Source organism: Salmo salar, chromosome 09 (genome assembly GCF_965601325.2).
Source record: "Salmo salar chromosome 09, fSalSal1, whole genome shotgun sequence".
Classification (NCBI taxonomy): Eukaryota; Metazoa; Chordata; class Actinopteri; order Salmoniformes; family Salmonidae; genus Salmo; species Salmo salar.
Genome location: NC_138299.1, coordinates 114,971,445 through 114,990,225, shown reverse-complemented (window position 1 = coordinate 114,990,225; position 18,781 = coordinate 114,971,445). Strand labels below are relative to the sequence as shown.

Genomic DNA, 18,781 nt, shown 5'->3' with positions numbered 1-18,781 from the left:
CTGAGTACATAGCTCGGCCATCACGGCTAGCTATTTTGACACCCACCAAGTTTGGGGCTCACCAAACTCAGAATTACTATTAGAAAAATTGGATTACCTTTTCTGTTCTTTGTCAGAATGCACTCCCAGGACTTCTACTTCAACAACAAATGTTGTTTTGGTTCCAAATAATCCATAGTTATATTCAAATAGCTCCGTTTTGTTTGTGCGTTCAGGTCACTATCCGAAGGGTGACGTGCATTTCGTGACCAAAAATGTAAAAATATTCCATTACCGTACTTCGAAGCATGTCAAACGCTGTTTAAAATAAATTTTTATGCTATTTTTCTCATAAAATAGAGATAATATTCCAACCAGGCGACGTTGTATTCATTCAAAGGCTGAAAGAAAAAAATTGAGAATTCTCGTGAACGCGCCTCTCAGTCTCACAGTCCCCAGGCTGACCACTCACAAATTCTCCTGCTGTTCTTCGCCCAGAGACTGCAGACACCCCATTCCACTTTCTGGCGCCTTCTGAGAGCCAATGGAAGCCTTAGAAAATGTCACGTTACAGCAGAGATGCTGTATTTTCGATAGAGATGCAACAGAAGGACAACAAATTGTCAGACAGGGCACTTCCTGTATGGAATCTTCTCAGGTTTTGGCCTGCCATATGAGTTCTGTTATACTCACAGACACCATTCAAACTGTTTTGGACACTATATAGTGTTTTCTATCCAAATCTACTAATTATATGCATATTCTCGTTTCTGGGCAAGAGTAGTAACCAGTTTAAATCGGGTACGTTTTTTATCCGGCCGTGCAAACACTGTCCCCTAGCCCCAACAGGTTAATGTTTATGATTTCCAGCCACTCAAAGCACTTCAGATTACAGGAGTGCTACAGGGCGGTAATCATTGTGGCATGAAGCCTTAGAGTTCTTAGGAACAGGGATGATTGTGGTCATTTTAAAACATGTGGCGATTACAGACTGGGACAAGGAGAGGTTGAAAACCATGAATATGCCTGCCAGCTGATCTGCTCATGCTCTGAGAGTGCACCCTGGACTACCGTCGGGGCCCGTGGCCTTGCGGGTGTTGACCTGATTTTAAAGACCCTTCTCACATCGGCCTCGGAGAGCGAGATCACCCAGTCCTCTGGGTCGGTAACGGCCCTCACACCCGGCTGTTGTCAAAGCGTGCATGGAGGTTGTCTGGTAGAGAGACATTGTTGGGCAGATCACGGTTGTGTCACAACGTCCACAGAAGGTGGCGTCTCTCCCCGTTCGGGAGAGGAGACATTTTTGTTCATTAAAATAACATCAAATTGATCAGAAATACAGTGTAGACATCGTTAACCTCTATGGGCTAGGTGGGACGTCCCACCTACGTAACAGCCACTGCCAGCCTGTGGCGCGATTTTCAAAACCTTAAAAATCCTATTACTTCAATTTCTCAAACATATGACTATTTTACAGCCATTTAAAGACAAGACTCTCGTTAATCTAACCACACTGTCCGATTTCAAAAAGGCTTTACAACGAAAGCAAAACATTACATTATGTCAGCAGAGTACCAAGCCAGAAATAATCAGACACCCATTTTTCAAGCCAGCATATAATGTCACCAAAACCCAGAAGACAGCTAAATGCAGCACTCACCTTTGATGATCTTCATCAGATGACAACCCTAGGACATTATGTTATACAATACATGCATGTTTTGTTCAATCAAGTTCATATTTATATCAAAAACCAGCTTTTTACATTAGCATGTGACGTTCAGAACTAGCATACCCCCCCGCAAACTTCCGGGGAATTCGCTAACATTTTACTAAATTACTCACGATAAACGTTCACAAAAAGCATAACAATTATTTTAAGAATTATAGATACAGACCTCCTCTATGCACTCGATATGTCCGATTTTAAAATAGCTTTTTGGTGAAAGCACATTTTGCAATATTCTAAGTACATAGCCCAGGCATCACGGGCTCGCTATTTAGACACCCGGCAAGTTTAGCACTCACCATAATCATATTTACTATTATAAAAGTTTGATTACCTTTTGTTGTCTTCGTCAGAATGCACACCCAGGACTGCTACTTCAATAACAAATGTTGGTTTGGTCCAAAATAATCCATCGTTATATCCGAATAGCGGCGTTTTGTTCGTGCGTTCCAGACACTATCCGAAATAGTAAAGAAGTGTCACGCGCATGGCGCAATTCGTGACAATAAAATTCTAAATATTCCATTACCGTACTTCGAAGCATGTCAACCGCTGTTTAAAATCAATTTTTACGACATTTTTCTCGTAGAAAAGTGATAATATTCCGACAGGGAATCTCCTTTTCGGCAAACAGAGGAAAAAATCCCAAAGGCGGGGGCGGTCAGGGTCACGCGCATAAGCCCAGTGTCACGTTAGAGCAGAGATCCTTAGTAAATGATAGAGATGGAAAAGAAGTTCAAGAAATGGTCAGACAGGCCACTTCCTGTAAAGGAATCTCTCAGGTTTTGACCTGCCATTTGAGTTCTGTTATACTCACAGACACCATTCAAACAGTTTTAGAAAATTTAGGGTGTTTTCTATCCATATGTAGTAAGTATATGCATATTCTAGTTACTGGGTAGGAGTGGTAACCAGATTAAATCGGGTATGTTTTTTATCCAGCCGTGTCAATACTGCCCCCTAGCCCTAACAGGTTAATGTTGTAAATGACTATTGTAGCTGGAAATGGCAGTTTTTTTTTCTGGAATATCTACATAGGTATACAGAGGCAAATTATCAGGAACCATCACTCCTGTGTTCCAATGGCACGTTGTGTTAGCTAATCCAGGTTTATAATTTTATAAGGCTAATTGATCATCAGAAACCCCTTTTGCAATTCTATTAGCACAGCTGAAACTGTTGTGCTGATTAAAGAAGCAATGAAACTGTCTTTCTTTAGACTGGTTGAGTGTCTGGAGCATCGGCATCAAGCTAGACTCTCTAATGTATTTGTCCTCTTGCTCAGTTAGTTGTGCACCGGGGCCTCCCACTCTTTCTATTCTGGTTAGAGCCAGTTTGCTCTGTTCTGTGAAGGGAGTAGTACACAGCGTTGTACGAGATCTTCAATTTCTTGGCAATTTCTCGCATGGAATAGACTCCCTTCAAAGAACAGTGCAAACTGGATGGACAAAGAATGTGCTTTTCTTTCAAAAACAAGGACATTTCTAAGTGACGCCAAACTTTTAAACGGTAGTGTGGCTCCAATAAGTGTTTGGTGTGCTGTTTGTTGTCATACGCTGTGTATGAAATAATTCGGCCCCTTAGAAAGGCTTTTAACGACTACCACACAGTAGAGTGAGACACGTCAGGGGTGCAGTTGATCTGATATGTATTTTTTAAAGGCACTACAGGATAGTAGTGGGTCAAGTCGCCACGTGCATTGTGACACAGTTCTGTCCGGAAAGCGAATATCTAGCTGGACAGGGCTATGGTCTGAGATAACGATGCTGTGATATTGGTTATTAGTAACAAAAGGAATTATTGTCCCGGGTGTCGTAGGGTGTAGACCAAAATGCAGCGGAAAAAATTGATACTCATCTTCTTTTTATTAGTGAAGAAGGGAAACACAAACAACGTATACAAAAACAAACGAACTAGACAGTCTTGTCAGGCACACAGCAAAACAAGAAACAATCTCCCACAAAATCCCATGACAAACACATACCTATATATAGGACCTTCAGAGGAAACGATAGACAGCTGCCTCCAACTGAAGGCCCCAACACCAATTAGCTAAACATAGAAATACAAAGGACTAGACTGAACATAGAAATAAACTAACATAGAACAATAACCAAAACCCTGGACTAATAAATCAAATACCCCTCTACATACACAACCACCCCGAACCATATAAACCAAATACCCCCTCTACATGAACACATAAAACAAACACCCCCTGCCACGTCCTGACCAAACTATAAGAACAAATAACCTCTTTACTGGTCAGGATGTGACAATTATTCTATTGTCCAGCAGGAAAAAGTCAATCCTGGAGTATGAGTGGTGTACTGGAGAGAAAAAGGAGTACTGTTTAGCAGTGGGATTGCTGCTCCTGCATTGATCAGAAAAATTATAGGATTCTAGAAATGAGTTGATTACTGCGCCTGATTTTGAAATCATATTGTTGGGCTTCAGTCTGGATCTGTCTAGACTTGGAAGGGATTCTGGAGGGAACCACCTCAGTTATCTAAGATAACTTATGCATATTAAAAGTATAGTAAAACAATATATAAAAAGGTAGCATATGTCGTCCCCCCTAGTGGTATATGTCGTCGTCCCCCTTAGGTAGCGACTAGGCTAATTATTACCCTGCCACCTAGCACCGTGGCTGTACAGCCACAGCTAGTTGGTAAAAGATAATTGTGCCATTGTCATGACTTTGGCCTGTGGGTAAGGTTTATGACCCCCCATAAATAACTTTCTCCCTTCCCCTCTCTCTCTGACCCTACTGAAGGACTGTTGAATAGCCTTTGTTAAATATAGAGAGTCTGGGAACATCAAACAAGTTGGGGGAAAGGAACCATATTTCAGTAATAGAACCAGTTGGAAATATGCGTTGGAACTTAATGAGTATGGATGTCAGTTCGGTTGTCATCTGAGACATTATGACTGATGACAGGACGACATAAACTGTACCTGGGAAAGTCTACACACTTTAGTTATCAGATTCACATGGAATTGTTGTGCAATTTAAATGTTTGATATTGAAACTGTTTGTTAGAAGATTAAATGTAATTTTAGCTTCCAAATGAGAGAATTGGGTTTCCATAAGGAAAGTGCCCTGCTTAATCAGTGGCCCGCCCCTGTGAAGAGACAGGGGTTATAAACGATGAAACATACCCTTCTCCCCTCGCCACTATATAAGTCAGTGAAGAAAATGTAACCCCGAGTTCCGGTACGTGAGGTCTGCAGCCTCTGCGTTAAAAGGACACACATGTCAAGTACAGAACTGGCCTTCCCTGTAGCTCAGTTGGTAGAGCATGGTGTTTGCAACGCATGGTGTTTGCAATGCCAGGGTTGTGGGTTCAATTCCCACGGGGGGCCAGCACAGGAAAAAAAATGTATTTAGAATGCATAAGATATTGTATTTACGATAGCATAGCTGTTTCTTTTGTTCCTCAGTCTTCCCGCTCTTTCATTCAAGACCAACCCCCTCTCTTTGTGTAACCAGCCATCATACAGGTTCCGTTCACCAGGGACGTTTCCTGTATGACATAATTCGTATTCTGTGTCTATGTAATTCTGTGTGATTAGTTTAGGTATTTAGTAAATAAATAATTAAACCCAATTTTGTCTTGCTGATTCAACTTAACCAAGAATTTACAACTTTCATTATGAGACTGAAAATAAGGTGACAATTAATATTGACGGCTATCGATGTAAAATATTACTAAGTCTTTAAGAGTTTATCTGGAAGATAACGGCTCTATAAACACTCTTCCGTAGTGTCCCGACTTTCTAGTTAATTACATTTACATGATTAGCTAATCAGGTGATATTAATTACAGAGGATTTTATAGGATAGCATGTCATATAACTTAATCCGGCATAGCCAAAGACACGACACCATGTATTGTAAATAAAATGCTATTCAAACTATATTGTCCTTGTGAGAATATGTCACCCATCCTTGTTCGTAACGTTAAGTTACTGGATGACATTTTTTGGGGGGCAGCAGGGTGGAGGCACCTTTCTAATCAAGATAAGAATTCACTAGTTGGTCCTTGTTCGCGTTAGCATGGCTAGAGCAGGGTCACAGTATGTGCCCACAATGGCTAGTTAGTATTATGTTGCCTGTCCTCCTGTGGATGTAGGTGCGTGACAATGTATTCTTTGGCCTTGGTTGGGTTTAAGAAGGGATTAGTGATCTTCAGTACAGCTGGGTAAGGAATGCCGAACTTGGTGTCCAGACAGCGGTGTAGGAGCCCCCTCACCGCGTTGACTGAACTCTTCTTCATGACTGCCGCCATGTAGTCAGGGTAAATGTGAATATTCTGGCCCGTCGCACTGCCTTACGGAAGACATCCTATTTCTCCTGAAGGTAATGGAATTTAACTACTATGGGTCTGGGCGGATACCCATTCTTCGGTGCAGACTGTATGCTTCTGTGCGCATGGTCAAGTCTGGGGGTGTAATCGAGGCCTAGAATTTCCTGTAGCAGTTTAGCTATGGACAGGGTAGGCCACATTCTGCCTACGGTCTCGAGTCCATCTCTCACGCCGAAAATGCAACCGTTCCACCGGCGCTGTCTGTTCTCAAGGTCCTCAACCTTCCTCTTCCAGTGTCACCACTTTGTCTGAGCAAATATTTGCGCCAACTACCAGGCTATTCAGACGGGTGTCAAGTCGCGCCAAGTCTTCGTTAACGAAGTCGAACTTTATGTTGACCTCGGTGGCAAGGATAGGTCAGTGGATAATGACTCCACCTTAGCCAGCACAGCCTGTTCAGATTTAATGATAGCCGCATTACCATGGCTAGTTCGGGGGATCAGAGTCCGTGTCAGCTGAGCCCGAGGCTTCAGCAGAGGCCTGCTCCTTTGTGGCCCACGGCCGTTGTTGTCTCGACATTTTACGATTAGAAGGCCAAAAATGTCAGGAAAGTAAATTGGGTTTGATTCCAAATTGTTACTAAATTAATATGGTGGGGAGGTATTAATAGTAAATTGTTCGCCCTGGATCGGAGCACCGAGAAAACGTGTCTTTACATGTTGCTGCTCACCAGCGCCCCACGGTTTACCGTTTTATCTGTGGATTAATTGTTGGAGTAGAGGACATTGTGCATTTCAGGTAAAATAACAACCCAATGTTTATATTCCAGGACAAATTAGCTGGCAACAGCAAGCTAGCTAGCTAAATTGCAATAAATGTTTAATGCTTTTCAACCTGTCCCCAAATTAATATAATTGGTTCAGAGTTTGTTTTGATATTTCAACCTGCGTGTCCTGATCGTGTCTGGTGTGGGGTACAACATCAACATGCATGCGTGCGGTTTGGTGAGCATGTCACACAATCACATTAGCCTCTGTTCTCCTCCTCATCCATCTTTTCATCTTCTTCCCTCCCCCTCTTTTTCTGTACTTCTTTAGAGAATGGCACGTTCAACTCCAGCAGTGACGCCGAGAGGAAGACCCAGTTCTACTACCTGTCCTGTCTCAACGAGCAGCACATCGAGGAGCTGGGAGCCACGCCCCTCATTGACCTCATCGCAAAGGTCAGCTTTGCTTCAGACCCCGCCACCTTACACACACACACACACACACACACACACACACACACACACACACACACACACACACACACACACACACACACACACACACACACACACCAGGTTGCATCCCAATAATCTCTCATTTCTCCAAAAGTGTGTATCCTTCAAGGATTTGAAAGGGAATGGCTTGTATATGGAAACTCCCTCTAGGCCAGTGGACACCAACCTTTTGAGTCAAGATCCCTTTCTGAGTCAAAATGCAAGCCTATGCAACATTAATAAATGAAAAGCAGTTCTGTAGCAATGAGGTTTGTGCAGTAGGCTATAGACACAGTACATTATCACTGCATATTGGCTATGCTTGAATTGCACTGCCTATATTGATCTTCTCAGACCACTGTATATGATCACACTGGTAATAGATAATTTGTTGTACTACTTGTGAGGCACACCTAAGTGTGCATTATTTATTTTTATATATATATATATATACATATACATACATACATACATACATACATACACACAGTTGAAGTCGGAAGTTTACAAACACCTTAGCCAAATACATTTAATCTCAGTTTTTCACAATTCCAGACATTTAATCCGAGTAAATCCTAATAAAAATTCTCTGTCTTAGGTCAGTTAGGATCACCACTTTATTTTAAGAATGTGAAATGTCAGAATAATAGTAGAGAGAATGATTTATTTCAGGTTTTATTTCTTTCATCACATTCCCAATGGGTCAGAAGTTTACATACACTCAATTAATATTTGGTAGCATTGCCTTTAAATTGTTTAACTTGGGTCAAACATTTTGGGTAGCCTTCCGCAAGCTTCCCACATTAAGTTGGGTACATTTTGGCCCATTCCTCCTGACAGAGCTGGTGTAACGGAGTCAGGTTTGTAGACCTCCTTGCTCGTACATGCTTTTTCAGTTCTGTCCATCAATTTTCTATAGGGTTGAGGTCAGGGCTTTGTGATGGCCATTCCAATATCTTGACTTTGTTGTCCTTAAGCCATTTTGCCACAACTTTGGAAGTGTGCTTGGGGTCATTGTCCATTTGGAAGTCCCATTTGCGACCAAGCTTTAACTTCCTGACTGATGTCTTGAGATGTTGTTTCAATATATCCACATAATTTTACTCCCTCATGATGCCATCTATTTTGTGAAGTGCACCAGTCCGTCCTGCAGCAAAGCAACCCCCACAACATGATGCTGCCACCCCCATGCTTCACGGTTGGGATGGTGTTCTTCGGCTTGCAAGCGTCCCCCTTTTTCCTCCAAACATAACGATGGTCATTATGGCCAAACAGTTCTATTTTTGTTTCATCAGACCAGAGGACATTTCTCCAAAAAGTACAATCTTTGTCCCCATGTGCAGTTGCAAACCGTAGTCTGGCTTTTTTTATGGTGGTTTTGGAGCCGTGGCTTCTTCCTTGCTGAGCAGCCTTTCAGGTTATGTCGATATATGACTCATTTTCCTGTGGATGTAGATGCTTTTGTACCTGTTTCCTTCAGCATCTTCAGAAGGTCCTTTGATGTTGTTCTGGGATTGATTTGCACTTTTCACACCAAAGTACGTTCATCTCTAGGAGACAGAACGCGTCTCCTTCCTGAGCGGTTTGACGGCTGCGTGGTCCCATGGTGTTTATACTTGCGTACTATTGTTTGTACAGATGAACGTGGTACCTTCAGGCGTTTGGAAATTGCTCCCAAGGATGAACCAGACTTGTGGAGGTCTACAATTTGTTTTCTGAGGTCTTGGCTGATTTTCTTTTGATTTTTCCCATGATGTCAAACAGAGACACAGAGTTTGAAGGTAGACCTTGGAATTCATCCACAGGTACACCTCCAATGGACTCAAATGATGTCAATTATCCTATCAGAAGCTTCTAAAGCCATGACAGAATTTTCTGGCATTTTCCATGCTGTTTAAAGGCACAGTCAACTTAGTGTATGTAAACTTCTGACCCACTGGAATTGAGATACAGTGAAATAATCTGTCTGTAAACAATTGTTGGAAAAATGACTTGTCATGCAAAAAGTAGATGTCCTAACTGACTTGCCAAAACTATAGTTTGTTAAGAAGAAATTTGTGGAGTTGTTGAAAAATGAGAGAAACGAGTCTCCAACCTAAGTGTGTGTAAACTTCCGACTTCAACTGTATATATATATATATATATATATATATATATATATATAATTTTGTTTTATTGGACTGATGGCCTGCATCTGATGGTCAGTCTGAGAGGAGGGAGGGAGCAGCGGTGAGGCTGCCTCTCACCCCGACTTACAGTCCCTTCGCTCTCCCTCTGTCCGCTGAGAAAAGAGGACACAGTCTTCCAGCTGATGGCGGAACTCAAGTACCACTCATGCACCAATTTATATTGTTACTCCTATGACCATAGAAAGTGAAATATTCCTTTATTAAAAAAGACACAAGCCGCTAATAATAACAACGCAAGTTTATCGGAAACACTTTGCAATACTCATTCATTGCAGCTGCAGTGCTGGTTGTAGTGTGAGTGGAAGTAAGAACACACATTTTTTTGGCTTATAAAGGTGTTGAACAAAGTGTTACCATAAAAATAGCAGCTCTTTTCTGTATTCGTTGAGTCTCTCTAGTGTGTGTGTCTGTGTGTGTTTGCAGACAGGGGGCTGGAACATCACAGGGCCCTGGGAGAAGGACAACTTCATGGAGGTTCTGAAGACAGTATCGGGCCCCTACCGTGCCCAGCCCTTCTTCACCATCGGAGTCAGCGTGGACCCCAAGAACTCCAACAGCAATGTCATCCAGGTCAGCTGCTCTGGCTCTGGGTCTATTTAAATGAAAATACATGTACTAGCATTCACAAACAAACACATAGGCATTCATGCATAGACACAGACAGACACACGCGGGCACACGTAGACAGACATACACATGCACGTGCACATACACACACATTTTAAGCTTTTATATAATAACAGGTGCCGAATATGATAGTGAATGGACTCCGCACACTGCAATTCATTATCCCTTATGAGTAGTGTGTTTGCTCACCTGTTGATGCATTTCTGCCAGGTGGATCAATCGGGGCTGTTCCTCCCCTCGCGGGACTATTACCTCAACAAGACAGCCAATGAGAAGGTGAGTAATGTTCAGGTGGGTGGGGGCCAGCCAGTACATGTGTGGTCTTTTCCTACCTATGGCTGTCAACATGAGGTACCATAATAAATTAAAATACAGTAAATTACTGTCACAGGAGGCTGCTGAGTGGAGGATGGCTCATAATAATGGCTGGAATATAGTAAATGGAATTGCATCAAACTAATGGAAACAATGTGTTTGATTTGTTGGATACCATTCAATTGATTCTGTTCCAGCTATTACTATGAGCCTGTCTTCCCCAGTTTATTTATTATCCAAAGCTTAGGAATTTTGTTCAGCATTTCAAGCTTCACAACATCATTAAAACACAAAATATCATCATGTCACCATACATGTACTGTCTGCAGAAGATGGCGGTTTCCCCTCCATATGTATCTGCAAAAGATTCTGTGGAGGGGGTCATTCATTATCTGTTTATCTAAACGTTGACGTGTATCTTGTTGTTCCATTCTAATTTACCCTCCCTATAGCCTGTCACAAATCTCTGACACAACCCAGCCTATTTTAGCAAGGTGGTGGTCACTTTACAACAAACTAGAAAGACTGAAACCTTCCACTGAAAATGAAGCCAGCAGCAAGTGTTACATTTTGATTGCTCTCATTCTCTTGTGACTATACCACACCAGAGTAGAGTCGGGAATTTTGACTAATAAATTGTGTTTCACCTGGAAAAACTCTGAGCCTTAGTTATAGTCACTGTAGCCAGAGTTTTTTTTTTTTCTGATCAGGTCATGTTGTCAACAAAAACTCCTGGCCCTACTATAGTCTGCAGACTATCCCGGGGGTGGCCAACCCTCCTCCTGGAGACCAACTAGATGTGCAGCCTTACTATGACACACCTGATTCAGCTAATTAAGGTCCTAAGGAGCAGCTGATTAGAATCAAGTGTGTTAACACTAGTAGTGGTCGGTGCCGTTTAAGATGAGGGAGTATGATTTTTTTTAATGAACATATTATTTCTATTACAGCATTTTGGATGACTGTCATTCGTATTCCCTTCACCCAGCTCAATGTAACATCGATAGGTTTAGGCTACTACGTGATACTCACATTTTCCCTGTACCCATCACGAGGTTGCTACAACCTAGCCTATGAATGAAAGTTTACAATGTAGCTGCAGAGGTCGAGAGAATTTTGAGTAATCAAGGTGACTGACAGTGGCACATTCAATACCACCTTGCACACTCTTGCCTGCATCTAGCTGATCTAGGGTGTCATCATTAGTCCAACAGTTGAAAACGAGAGTTTCTATTGGACAAATTCAGGTATGTTTATCCCTGTTTCGTTTGCTTCCGTTTAAGAAATGTTTTTAAACAGAATTTGCTGAATGAATACACCCCAGATCACACACAAACACAGTTCACTTTCATACCAGACACATACAAACAGCTCATTGTGTATATATAATACATTTTTGCATCCATCTACGGGCTCTCCTCCTTTCACTTTTTCCCTTCGTTTGTGGACTTCAGTGCACAACGCTGTCTGTGACCAGGTAAAACAAACGTTCCAAGCCAAACCTTCATATCATGACTGCTAACCGCTACACACAGCCTACATCATTGTCAATTCATGTTCAACATAGCTACTAGAATTAACGCGTTAGTAAACCCGCTACAATCATGCAGTACAGTGTAGTCTGCAGCAATCAGTTTAGCAGTTACATCAGCGAGCCCGGTGGCAATACATTAATACAACCAAAAGCTTACCTTGACAGTGTTGGATAGCCATAGCCAGCTAGCTAACATAGCATCACTCTCTGTTTGAGCCAGGTGTTTAAGTAGGCTAAACTAGCTAGCTACATTTGACACTAGCTAAGTAAATGAAAATGAAAAAATAATAATACTATGAAATATAGATAACTCTCACTCTTTGTTCAAAACTGTTCAACTATTGTCTTTCTCTCTTTTTGAGCTAACTACTCACCACATGTTATGCATTCCAGTGCTAGCTAGCTGTAGCTTATGCTTTCAGTACTAGATGCATTCTCTGATCCTTTTATTGGGTGGACAACATGTCAGCTCATGCTGCAAGAGCTCAGAGGTTGGAGGAAGTCCTCCGGAAGATTTCATAATTACTGTGTAAGTTTATGGAAGGGGGTGAGAACCATGAGCCTCCTTGGTTTTGTATTGAAGTCAATGTACCCAGAGGAGGACATAAGCTAGCTGTCTGGCTACACCATGGTACTACCCTACAGAGTGCTGCTGAGGCTACTGTAGACCTTCATTGGAAATCAGTTTGTTTTAATCAATTATTTGGTGACGTGAACATATTTAGTATAGTTTTATCTAAAAAGGATAACTTTTTTAAATGTTTCAATATTAGTTTTTTTCTTAAATTCAATGAGGATGGTCATCCACTGGTTAACATTAACTATAGCTGGCCTAAAACAAAATTTAGGTGGAGGGTTTGCAATGAAAAATGAATACGGGCGTTTCTCATTGAACAAATTCAGATTGTACCTCCCCGTTTCCCTCCGCTTCGCACCGTTGTCTTCCATTTGGTGGCAAGTGAACACGACCCTGAGCTTATCCTGTGTCCCCTCCCAGGTGTTGAAGGCATATCTGGACTACATGGTGGAGCTGAGCCTGCTATTGGGGGGGGATAAGAACTCCACACAAAGCCAGATGCAGCAGATCCTAGACTTTGAAACGGAGCTCGCCAACATCACCGTACCGCCGGACGAACTTCGCGATGAGGAGAAGATCTACCACAAGATCACCATCGCCGAACTGCAGGTGTGTATGCGTCTGTTGGGTGGGGGATTACAGAGAGAACGTGCACTTCCATGTGCAAGCAGTTGCTTGGATGTGAGTTTGTATGAGAGAGGGAGGGGGCGAGAGAGAGGTACATATGTGATGTGGATTTTTTGTGAGGTGGATTTTGAGTGGATCAGAACCCCATGCCATCAGATCAGGCTGTAAAGTTTGTTATTAATCAATTACAGTCTGTTCCCACATTTTCTTCTGTCTCCATTACAGTGTCAAAACATGCATGGCTTTTTCTCGCAGCCTCTCCCACACCAACTCACCACCACCTTCTGAAAGCCTCTTCACACCTTTGTCTGTGTTTTATCCATCCTCTGAGGACTATTCTACTCTGCCTCTCCTGCAGTCCTCTTTTTTGTTTTTGAATGTTTCCCTGGTTGCCAAGGTGACTGTTGCCAAGAGCTGTTGCTAAGCCCTTCTATCACCAAGGCAGCAGCAGAACTGCAGAGAGATGGTGAAGGGAATGCTAGTGGTTGGAGGACATGGAGGAGCCTTTCATCAACAAACAGAGATTGAATGAATGAATGAATGAATGAATGAATGAATGAATGAATGAATGAATGAATGAATGAATGAAGAGACAGTTGAGATGGTTCTCTGTTTCATAAGAATTGAATGTCATCATTTGTAGGATGGGTTGAATCAGTGAAATGGGTGGTAATGGGTAGATTGTGTATACCTCTGAAATTTGAATGTAATAACTCTAGAAAACGGTGACTAGGGCCTCCGTATTCCACCCACTCTTGGCTGCGGAACTTGATGGCAAAGTCAACCACTGGTCTGGCCACTTGGCGGATGTTGAACAGTCAGCAGGCCGCTTCTCGTCCGCCAACTGGGTGGTCGAAGACTCGTCACAGCTCAGCAGTGAAAGCTAATAGGCAGTTGCAGGATGGTGGCTTCTGTTCCCACACCGCCATTGCCCACGCCAGGGCCTTGCCCGAGAGTAGAGAGATGATCATGGCCCGATCGGTGTGGAACGAAGAGGACTATAGCTCAAATACTCAAAGAACACTGAGTGAGGAACCCCTTGAACCCCTGGCCGTTCTACCGCTCGGGGGCTGGGATCTTGGGTTCCCTGTGCAGGTTCCCTGGAGGAACTATGGCGATGCCTGTAGCACTGGGCGATGAGACATGGGCATTGACTCCTCCTGGGTTGAGGTTAGACTGTCGTTGGAGGGAGTCGGTAAGTGCCCGGAGAGTCTCTGACATTTGGGAGAGTTGTTCTTGCTGCCGCACCAGCAGTGCTCCAGGTGCAGAAAAGAGACCAGACGAGGAATCAGTGGTTAAGGATAAACATAAATACTTTACTGAGAAACGGTAGCCAAAGGATCACAGTACACTAGAAAAACACCAAACACTAGGTCTCAAACTCACTCAGGAAACAAACGCACACAGGAAAAAAATTCAAGCTTCTGCAAAGGACAACAGAAAACACACCTCTTTCAACAGGGAAATCATAATGAGTAAATAGGACACACCTGAGTTTCATTAATGCCACTAGGACAGTCTCTGCTGCACTATAGTGACAGGTGGAACCATGGCAGTGGGAACTCCTTCAAGGCTGTTGGAAAAGCATTACCGGTGACTACCTCAAGAAGCTGGTTGAGAGAATGCCAAGAGTGTGCAAAGCTGTCATCAAGGCAAAAGGTGGCTACTTTGAAGAATTTCAAATATAAAATATATTTTGATTTGTTTAACACTTTTTTGGTTACTACATTATTCCATGTGTGTTATTTCATAGTTTTGATGTCTTCACTATTATTCTACAATGTAGAAAATAGTAAAAAAAATAAAGAAAAACCCTTGAATGACTAGGTGTGTCCAAACTTCTGACTGGTACTGTATGTGTAGAATCATTTTTTATTTAGAATGGGCCATAATCATACACCTATCAGAACAGGGGCAGGTGAAAAAAAGACGTCATCCGACAACGCTTTTCCCACTGTTCATTTTCATGCCAGCCAGGTAGGTAACGTGCTTTATTTTAGGAAAGTTGAGAAATAAATATAGTAGGCCTAGGCTATAGAAAACTGGTGGGATCCTCCTATTTTTAATAGAGGCCATCAAAACTCTGTTTTCTCACATAATTGCATAGCATAACCCATAGAAATGTTGGCAACATGGGTTAATAGGAACACTTATTTCATTCCATGCATCAAGCAGCTTTGAGAAGCTGGCTCTCGTTGCGCAACAGGTGATACTATTCCGCTTAAACTCTGAATGCCAGGGCTCTCATAAAGTGTTTGATTTAATTTTCAATTGCATTTGCATTGATGTCAGAGTGATTAGACAATAGAGCGTTGAGTTCCAGGCCATTAGCTACCGGCATCAGAATGCAGTTTTGGAGATGCTTAGTTACGGTCACATGGAATTTGACGGCAGTCATGACTGTTGTGACTGTTGTTGTGGCGGTAATATATATTGTCAAAATTCTGGTGTTGTGACAACACTAATTCTTAAACATGTTACAATGCATCATAAGGATTGTCAGAAAAACAGGTAGTCATACTATATTTCTATTTATTTAATTATATTTAACCTTTAACTAGGCAAGTTGGTATTTACTGTACTTTTTTTGTGCATTAAAGACCAAACAACTAAACAACAGCCTCCATCCCATCATCTTTCTCCCTCCCTGCTCTGTGCTCGGCTCCCACGTTCTGGATTAAAGCAGTGGTATGTGGGTCTGGGGCTGAGGGCTGAGGATTTTACTGTAATACCCCTACAGACCCTCCAGGATAGGGGCGGCTGTGATTGCGTCTGGGACCTGGAATGCAAATATATGAGGGCTGCAGGGTCCTCTCACTGTTTTGTCTCTCTCTCGCTCTCTGTCTCTCTCTGTCTAAATATTATGGATCATTTGGTTTAGTTTTAAGGAACAGTTTACAAATCAAAGGTTGCGTTCAGATTCTCTACCCTTCTCCAAAAGTGTGCACTTGTTCACTCCAACGAATGCATTTAAAATCATTGGATTAGATCAAGCATGGCTGGAGGGAATTTCCACCATATTCCTTACACCAGTCCATTCCTTTTACACTCCCCCTCATGGATTTATTAGTGCAAACTTCGGGAGAAGTGTAGAGAATTGGAATGTAGCCTAAATCACACAAAAAAAATCGAAGTTTGTCAGACAGTTTCAGACCTAAAATGCAGTCTAATGTTCTTGCCAGATGGTATTGTGGTTAGTTCCCACTGCTTAAAAAAACAAAACAATGTTGAGATCTGTTGTGTGGATCCAACAATATGCCTCATGAATTGAATAGATACAAAATTGTGTCTAAATGAAAAGATGCAGTTATGTGGGACACTTTTGAGTTCTGAAAATATCTAAAAACATTGTTTTTGTGTTGAACTGTTTTTCATAAGGGTGACCCCTGACCTCTAACCTCTCTCGCCCTCAGCTGTTGGCTCCGGCAGTGGACTGGCTGGACTACCTGTCCTCTGCCCTGTCCCCTCTGGACCTGAACGACACTGAGCCTGTGGTGCTATATGCCAAGGAGTACTTGCAGCAGGTGTCTGACCTGATCAACAAGACCGAGCGCAGGTAAGGACCTGGACGGAACTCAACCTGGTCGTCCTTATCCCCCGTCAGCCAAAGGTCAGGTCACGTGGTCAGGAAATACTCCAAGGTCCATCCGTAACACATTGTGACATAGCTGAATGGGCAGCCATGCACCATATTAAGGGACAGAGGTTTTTCCTGACCGGATGACCTGACAAGGAAAAACTCCTGCACTACCAGTTTTTTGTCATGTCTTGTCCTGGAGGCAGAACTGTGTGATTTTTGCTACACAAGGTTAGGTTTAAAATGTCATTTCTTTGTGGCTGTGCCAGCAACTGACAATTTTGCAGAGCTGCCTCCAGAACGAGATTCATGACAAAAAACACGAACCTGCTATAATACACCCCCCATAGGACAACATTTGGCACGTCTTTATGATGTGATTTTCTGATTGTAAACTGGTTTTCTGATTGACAAGACATCATATAACCAGATTACAATTAAGTGGTCTCTTTTACAACCAAGTAAATCAAATAAAATTTGCGCCGAATACAACAGTGAAATACTTACTTACAAGCCCTTAACCAACAATGCAGTTTAAGACAAATACATACAAAAAAAGAGATAAAAGTAACCAATAATTAAAGAGCAGCAGTAAAATAACAATAGCGAGGCTATATACAGGGGGTACCGGTACAGAGTCAATGTGCGGGGGCACCGGTTAGTTGAGGTAATATGTACATGTACAGTGGTTGCTCAACTAAAAGTTTTGCGATTATGCTGCGGGACTTAGAGGTAATTTGTGGTACTAAACCACAAATTACCTCTAAGTCCCGCAGCATAGTCGCAAAACCTTTAGTTGAGCAACCACTGTACATGTACATATTACCTCAACTACCCTGCATCACTACTTCATTGCTCCAGACCAGCGCAAGGTGGAGTTAGTGCACTGATTATGCTTTTGGGTCTCAAGGCACTACTGTGTCTCTAAAAATACACTTATTTTTTTGTTACTACTCGTCAGTATTACTTACAAAAACTGTTGTTACACTAAGGTTTTTATTCTAAGAGAAACTTAGACTACAATTAGGGCGCCTGAGTGGCGCAGCGGTCTAAGACACTTGCGTTGCTACAGATGCTGGTACAATACCTGTGCCGGCCGCGACCGGGAGACCCATGAGGTGATGGTAGTTTAATCCACCAGAAAAGACAACACGTAATACAACAAATATTGTTTTTAACTCAAATATATACTAATTGATTAAAAAAAGTTTATCATTTGGAACCTTTAACAATTGGAAGGAGGAAAAGTATTATTAACCCTGCATTATAATTATATTAAAACCTCTTTGGTTATTCTATGTTTTTATTTACAGTAGTGATGGACAGCTGGAGGCATTTTGTTTTTCATTTTGTTTTAAATTTTTTTTATTTAGTCCTTTATTCAGATTACAATCACTCACTTTAATTTTTTTTTTGCGAACTATTCTCAAAAATATAGTTATTTATAGCCTACCCTCTGTGGTCAACTATTTCAGCACCGTTTCGTGCTGCTCTGAGACAAGCATGTAGAAACTAAAATGTTAAAATTTTTTCCATGATATTCTTAAGATATATGTTGACTGAATATAAGCAAGTGATGTCTGCTAAATAATCAAGTTGATGGCACAGTCATATAGCCTCAGCACCTACATAAAGCTGAGTTACTCACTAATTTATGGCTTTGCATCAAAATAAGTACCAACATTCTTTCTGATAGTATTTAACCTCTTGGCGTTCCCCTAGGATAGGGGGCGCTAAAGCGATTTTTGAAAGAAATTCGTGCCCATTTTAAACGGCCTCATACTCAAACTCAGAAGCTAGGATATGCATATAATTAATACTTGTGGATAGAAAACACCCTAAAGTTTCTAAAACTGTTTGAATGGTGTCTGTGAGTATAACAGAACTCATATGGCAGTCAAAACCCCCGAGACAGATGGAAACAGGAAGTGGAATTCTGAATTGCGAACTCAACTTCATCACATTGCCTATTAATCACACCGTGAGCTATGGTTCATTGAGCACTTCCTATTGCTTCCACTAGATGTCCCCAGTCTTCACAAATTGGTTTGAGCCT

General features: G+C 42.0%; 1 protein-coding gene across 4 annotated transcripts in view; it reads left to right on the top strand.

The window, feature by feature from the left end:
* The window catches only part of LOC106612419 (endothelin-converting enzyme 2), a 79,412-nt gene that overhangs the window by 35,662 nt on the left and 24,969 nt on the right, over window positions 1-18,781 (top strand). For all 4 annotated transcript variants that reach the window (XM_045724308.2, XM_014213525.3, XM_014213526.3 and 1 more), the window contains 5 exons: window positions 7,116-7,240; window positions 9,892-10,038; window positions 10,306-10,371; window positions 12,942-13,130; window positions 16,562-16,704. In XM_045724308.2, the coding sequence (XP_045580264.1) occupies window positions 7,116-7,240; window positions 9,892-10,038; window positions 10,306-10,371; window positions 12,942-13,130; window positions 16,562-16,704 (670 nt within the window). The remainder of the gene's footprint in view (window positions 1-7,115; window positions 7,241-9,891; window positions 10,039-10,305; window positions 10,372-12,941; window positions 13,131-16,561; window positions 16,705-18,781) is intronic.